Genomic DNA, 6,999 nt, shown 5'->3' with positions numbered 1-6,999 from the left:
TGGGAACTAGCACTGCTATTGTACTCCCCGGAGGCGTTGATCTTCGTCCGTTTCGGCCAGCCAGATTCAACACCCGCAGTAAACTTGGCCGAAGTTTGCACCACAAGATACACATCCCAATATTTGAATTCTCTGAAGCCCGCCGCAGCGTCTTTGAACTGATGGTGAGACAGAAGCTTCACATCCTCGGTAGACATGCCGCTGGTTGCCGAGCGGAGGTTGTTTGTGTAAATGCCGGCGAATCGGCTGAGCTGCCTTTTCAGCCTCTCCTACTGTTTCCGGCATTGCTCTCCGTTGTGAGGCTTCCCCCCCTAGCGGTTTGAATTGGAGGTAGCTTTAGCTAATGCGCCACCACATCCTGTCAATATGCTGGTTAACCCCGATATATGGATCCTCCACTATACTGATCCACGCCTTCGCAAGCGCGATGCACTCCTCTGTGCTCCAGGCGGTCCTCTTTTTCCCGCTGGATCCCTCCCCCCCCCTCAGCGGCCCCCGCCTCACCATCGTACCCCGCCGCAGGCGAGGTAGTGCCCCGTCCCATGCCCCTCCCTCTCCCTCTCCCTGTCCTCTCCCTCCTCCCTGTCGCCGTTGGTGCGTCTGTGGGAGAATCCCGGATCGGAGATAACTCCAACTCCTCTATCGAGAACGTCTCGATGCCTGTGAACTGAGTCTCGAGAGGAGTACTCGGGGGGTTGTCCGTCGACAGTAAATCCATATAGGGGCGATAGACATTGTCCACCGGTGATTGGGGGACCCCCTACATACCCCCCCCGCAGCGACATGCGAGCCCTGCATCATCCCCGGCATCATCATCCCGGGCATCTGGGGCGGCATCATCCCCGGCATTCCGGGCATCATCCTCGGCATTCCGTGCATCATCCCCGCCATTGGGGTCATTCCGGTACTTACCCTGGGAATTTGGGGCATCTCCCATACCAAGGCGGGTACATGTTGTAGTACCCGGGCATCTTCCCAGCTTTCATTTGGGGTTGGGGCATCATCCCCGTCATTCCGGACATCGTGGCGGACATTAGAGGTACTTCCGCCAACGGGAAAGATCGGTCCATGTGACTCGCTCGTGGCGGGGGAATCACTATCGTGGTGCTCCATTTATCTTCGAAAGAAAAGTTTTTAGAGAGAGAGATGCCGTTAATACAAGTGGAGCGAATGAAATAAAATTCAACGAGCCGTATTTATAGAATTTTTGAAAAAAATAATAAAATAATAAGGACGTCTGCACGGACGTCCGTGGGATCAACGCAATGGCGGACGTCCCGGGAACGCCGCGGAACTCCGGTATCCGCAGCGGACGTCCGTATCCGCATCACCTTTGCACAATGGCGGACACGCGGCGTGCCGAAAGTCAGCCGGGACGGGCGCCATTGCGGATGCTCTAAGAGTTAAATTCATGTGTCATTGACTTTTGAGCATTGCCTAATGGAGTAGTACTTTAAAATCTAGGCAAATAAGAAGTTTGACCACATACAGTAATCACTATTCACCTTTTTTTTTCTTTTTTTTCTTTTCTTGTTTCTTAGTTTTTCTAATTATTTTATATTTATGATTTTCAATTAAAGTAAATTTATGCATTAACAAACTAAATTTCACCATTGTGCGAGTACAACGTGTTCAACGGAAATGCGTGTTCTTATACAGATCAACGTGCGAGTACGACGTGTTCAAATATTGGGTAATAGTGGTTCAGTATATTTTCTAAGTAAATGATTTGGTATGAGATTACAGATAGAACAATAAGGCCATCATCTTCTTCTAGGAAAAACTATTCATGAAGAAAATGTGGAGTGTTTTACATAACAGTCTAACCAAACATGTCCCACTTTCAGGTACTTAGTAATGCAAATGGCTATAATGCGTAATGTTCAGATGGCTCTCACACTAGAAAGAACAACATAACATATTAACGACGCGAAAAAGCTTGCTTCTCGGCATCAGTTCCGCACCATCAACTAGCAATGCCCATATCATTCTTACCTGCAGAATCTCATCTGGTGCAAGTCGTGACCAACGTATTCCACACGGTCATCGAAGGTACGCCCGTGTAGACAATGTGGATTAAATATGCATCAGTAGCAGCACTTGTGTTACGTACCTCGTTACATTCCACGGTGCCAACAACATTTGTTTTCTTGGCAACATCTATAGATCTCACCATACCAAACCTACAGTATAAAGAAATTTAAGAAAAGTATTTGAGCAACAACAAAAAGTACACTCACCTCACTAAACCTTTAGTTATGTCAACCTGGAACACTCCAGCCTTATATCTTCCAATAATTCTTGTAGCTCCGATTCAGACAATGGATCATTAGGATTGAACTGCAAGTTGTAAGGGCATTGGTAATATGATGCTACTTAAAAGCATTAGAAAATGGATTAGAATTGAAGGGAGAGAAGGAAAACTCAAACATAATAAAACAGTTGTAGGCTTCTTGATAAGGGGCTTTGCATGCTCAGGGATCACATATGTTGGCAGTTGTCCAGCATTTTCCTAACAAAACAATGGCCATTGATTGTTTGTGAGAAACTTCTAGGCAACAATCAAAACTTCATTTAATTGAGTACAAGTCAATAGATAATATACACCCACCAAATCAGGTTCTGGAGTAGCAAGCACTGCAGTTAGGACTTGTCCACCCAACATCATGCCATTAAGACCAGCACAAGCCTTTGAAGTCACTAAATGATCAACATACTGAGGTGATATATAATTAGTTTCTCACCACACACACACAAGAGAGAGAGAGAGAGATCCAAATGGATGTAAAAGACCGAAATCAAGCTTAAGATCCCCAGAAAACTGAAAGAGGGCAAACACAGTAAAGACAGAAGACGCACGAATATTGCCTGCTTAGTTTTTCTCTATGCTTTGCAAAACTCTCTTCAACCCTAAAAAATTGTACCTCAAGAAATGCACACGGTTCATTTGTATCAGCGATACGCTCAAAGTGGAATGCTTTCACGAGTCCAAAGGCTCTGGCAATCTCCAAAAGCTGAAAAGAGCATTAAAAAATTAGTGAGATACGACATAATAAAACAAAAATAAGTTTGATAGAAAACAAGATTACATGTTAGTTTACCATTCTAGAAGACAATAGTTTCGATATGCTGCCAACAAAGATCTGAAAAGTGAAATAAAAGCTTGTCAAGAAAAGGGAAATTAATCACTAGTACTAGTAGGAAAAGAACTGAAAGTAAGGCTGTACAGAAAACCACTGTTATAAATTTATATACAATAACAAACACTCCCTATTGACTTTTACAAATACTAGACTGATACTGCATAACAAATAATGAGCATATCAGGAAAAAAACCTTATCCAGCTAATCTCTAGAGAGGGAGTTGATTCAGAAGTCTTAGCATCCAAATAAGAGTGTCATAGCTGAACGTAAACTCCGAAGGTTTGTGATTATATAGTTCAAATCTAATGTCATCGCTAAAGGTTCCAACTTATTCTTGTCAGTAACTAGTTACATTAAAGTTCATAAGTTAGTCTTCTTTGTCAAGATCAAAGCATGAGTAAATTCCAACACAAAATAAATGAATATGAGAGGAGCAGGGATTCTGGCGCCACCAACTTAGCTGCTCATATTTACAGTTTGGAGCTTTGCCCTGACTTCGTTTTCTCGCTAAAACACTTGCTTCAGAGTTCAGAAGCATAGTAATGTTTTTCTAGTCTCTGTTATAGATCTTTCATTTTCAGCTGACACGGAGTGAAAGGCGGATCCACCAAATGCACTTGCTATTGCTAATATGTCCACATAAGAAGTATAAGTCATAACATACAGCAGCCACAAAAAAGGGAAACACACTGAGCAGAATGTGATAGGAAATAGAAATATGAACTGAGATGAACAATGATAATACTCTTACAAGGCCAATCCTCCAACAAGGTCCTAGGGAAAATTACCATCCTTAAACTAAACTCTAGACCTCACAACCCTCTCATATCTCAAGGGGCATATATATAAACTAAGGAAATAAAGATAAGAATTACAATAACTGAAATAAAACTACTTCCCCATTAACTTCAAATGATTCCCCATTAATTTTATCGTCAAGCAACGGTATCAGAAGCCCAAGCAGCGGTTATAGTATTAGTGTAGAACACTAACATTTGATGCAATAATGAATACTTGACCAATATGAAAATTATGAATAATATTTGCTGGTGCATGAAGAAACATTTTGAAACGCCTCCTGTGATGGTATGATGTTTCAGAGCATACCTTGTGGGGTGAATCTTCTACAATGCCCCTGATTGAAACAACATCAGGCACAGATTTGTCAGAAGACCCAGTCTGCATGAAAATAGGAACTGTCTGAAGACCTGCTACATGGAATAATAACGACATTGTACCTCAGAAACTAAAAGAAAACATAGGAAAAATATTGTCTGAATGGGTAGGTAGTTTTCTCAGTACAATATCGCCCAACAAAGCTCAAGAAGATGAAGTTTCCATGCGTGCAAGCAAGAAAGCAGCACAAAAGGAGGAAAATAAGATTCATGGTTTCAGAACAAATTATACGCAAAGAGATGTATGATACAGAGCATATTTCCTGATCTGATAATTCATCTACAAATGCGTCAGAAAAGAAAAATAGGCATATCCCATAAGGTTTAAATGTATGGGTGATGGGAAAACGTCATCAGTAACTGATCCTTACGTTCTTGAATAAAAAGTGATGCATTTCCTGTGAAACACATTATATATGTCTAAAAAGTAGATGATAAAGCAAATACAAGAAATAAGTTACTAGTAAATTAGAAGGGTAAGTTAAATATCACTTTAAACCCCAAACTATTTCCTCTGAATCAATTATATTGTGAACTGATAGTGCAGAAAAAGTTTGTGGTTTGAAGTGATATCTACACAAATTAGAAAGCAAATATCACACATTGTTTTGCATTCATAATCATATCAAGTTCTGTAACAGAACATAGCACTAAGCAACTAACTCATCCAGTCATGCATATCGTTTATAAAGTTCAAGACTAGCACACACAGACACCCCACCCCCAATTCACACCAAATGTAGATTGCACACCTTCACATATCAGACAAAGAGCATGCTGCAACAAACATCATGCCAACGTAATCTTGTTATCCAAATTATTAAAGGGTATAAATATGTTTTGTGTCCCCATCTTTCACTTTTTTTTAGAAAATATCCCCGATTTATGGTTTCTCAACAAAAAGCCCCTACTCCGTGAAAAGTTCGACCAATGGCCTACTTAACATAATTCGTCAACACACTGATAGTCAGATGGCCGGATTCTTACATGGATCATACTTTAATTGAGGTGGATTGTTTTTGGGGTTAATCTGTTTGTATCCCCAACTTTCTAGACTCTCAGCAATTTTCAGAAAATACCTCTATAATGCCCCTGATAATATTACTATAAAGTATAAAGAGGACAGAAATCAAACTTTGCCTAATGTTGAGAGTTCTTGAATGGAAAATGCCAAAAAGGGGACACGACACATGACTAAAGGAAAGATTTGAAGTATTAAATTTCGGAGAAGTCAATAACTGCATTTTTTATTCATCTATTTATCAGTTCCAAATAATCTTAGTAACATAAACTACTGTTTTGGGTAGCACAATTCCCATTTCAGTTATTCTGCACCATCTAAGCCAATAAATCAATAAATTAAAATAATGGGGCAACTTCTTGTGTAAAGCAAAATTGACATAGACTTAAGTGGGCAAACAAGAAAGGGAAATGGTGCATGCCTATGGGAGGATAGGAATGAGATGCAAGTAAAGCCAAGTACATAAAAATGAAGTAAAATTACTATCCGACATAACAATTATCAAGTAATAATACTGAGTTTGTGATCTACTTATCAAACATTAGTCATTGAAAATGAGCATCTACCATACATTAGCAAGCCTTATAAAAGAATAAAGAACAGCATGGCAATGATTCTTACAGTTACATTAGCCTTAGTTTAAGGTTGGAACCAGAAAAGGATATTCCATCTAAAGAAAGAGCAGCAGAAGCATCCTCAGGGGTCAGAAACTCCAAAAGAGCTTGGCTCTTCTCCTTATGTATCTGCAATACAAAAGGGGCAAAAGCTTGCTGAATATTTAACTAAAACATGCTTAATAGATGAATATATCAAGAAAACGAACGGACACATACTATACAGCCAATACAGGGCTGGGTTCCCTGAACATAGTTAACACCAGATGACAACAAGCGCTTGTTTATGCATTCTATTAAATCTTTCTCAGATGCTGAAAGAGGCAAGTTTTCTATGTAAAGCCTCCTCTTAGGTCTTGTCGCTTGAGTTAGCTGAATCGACTCAACAGCATGAAGCTGTGAAGATATGGTATGGAGTGAAATTCCAATCGGCTTCACCACAGTAGGAGCCACAGGAGTTATAGTGGGGTACTCCATAGTATATTTGGCTCATAGCATTCAAATTGAAAAGAGTTGATGTAGCCATCACACTCTCTTTTTCAACAGGCTGTAAATCCCATCCAGCAGCTCTTTTCTCTGGAGAACGACGGGTTGGGGAAGGTGTTTTAGCAGCAGCCTCTGTTTTCCTCTTTCTAGGTGAATAGCCTCCAAGACCACTCGAATTGTTGCCTGTAGTGGACCAGAGCATCTCCAGTGGGCGGATGTCCCACTCGGACATCCACTAGGACATCCAAAAACACCTTCCGCCACGTCACTAGGACTTCCCATCCCACTGCCACGTCACTAGGACATCCCTGCACAATCCGCCCTTCCCATCGCCTTTCCCACTAGGACTTCCCGCAATAAAAAAAATCACAATAATGTAATTATGTAAAAACAGAATTATAATTTTGAAACGGAATACGAGAAAGCAAAATACGGGCAAAAATATATAGTCATAAAACATAAAAAAAATTAATTACCGGACGTCCGACCCGGACGAGCCGTATATATAGAGTTTAAAAAAAAAAAATTAATTACCGGACGTCCGACCCACTCCACAATG

General features: G+C 40.7%; 1 protein-coding gene across 10 annotated transcripts; it reads right to left on the bottom strand.

The window, feature by feature from the left end:
* Window positions 1-1,712: 1,712 nt before the first annotated feature.
* LOC121775525 (splicing factor U2AF 50 kDa subunit-like) lies at window positions 1,713-6,582 on the bottom strand. 10 transcript variants are annotated; one of them, XR_006045138.1, is made up of 9 exons: window positions 6,174-6,582; window positions 5,962-6,083; window positions 4,252-4,352; window positions 3,102-3,143; window positions 2,925-3,014; window positions 2,612-2,716; window positions 2,431-2,512; window positions 2,241-2,340; window positions 1,713-2,183 (listed from the first exon to the last, which is right to left on the bottom strand). XR_006045138.1 is itself a non-coding variant. In XM_042172608.1 (8 exons), the coding sequence occupies exons 3-8, from the start codon at window positions 4,327-4,329 to the stop codon at window positions 2,330-2,332; spliced, it is 408 nt and encodes a 135-aa protein (XP_042028542.1). In that variant the 5' UTR covers window positions 4,330-4,352; window positions 5,962-6,083; window positions 6,174-6,582; the 3' UTR covers window positions 1,713-2,329. The 10 variants fall into 10 exon arrangements, 4 of the variants coding, with proteins under 4 accessions (XP_042028542.1, XP_042028540.1, XP_042028539.1 ...); XR_006045139.1 differs by having other exon boundaries at window positions 2,267-2,340; XR_006045136.1 differs by having other exon boundaries at window positions 2,241-2,512.
* Window positions 6,583-6,999: the final 417 nt, after the last annotated feature.

This window comes from Salvia splendens, chromosome 17 (assembly GCF_004379255.2).
Source record: "Salvia splendens isolate huo1 chromosome 17, SspV2, whole genome shotgun sequence".
NCBI classification, from domain to species: Eukaryota; Viridiplantae; Streptophyta; class Magnoliopsida; order Lamiales; family Lamiaceae; genus Salvia; species Salvia splendens.
This window is presented reverse-complemented; position numbering and strand designations above follow the sequence as displayed.

Coding starts and splice junctions, on each gene's coding strand:
- LOC121775525 (XM_042172606.1), bottom strand. CDS start 4,329: ATGCAGACTGGGTCTTCTGACAAATCTGTGCCTGATGTTGTTTCAATC. Junction 2,717..2,924: donor AACCGTGTGCATTTCTTGAG/GTACAATTTTTT, acceptor ATATCACCTCAG/TATGTTGATCATTTAGTGAC. Junction 2,513..2,611: donor CTACTCCAGAACCTGATTTG/GTGGGTGTATAT, acceptor TTGTTTTGTTAG/GAAAATGCTGGACAACTGCC.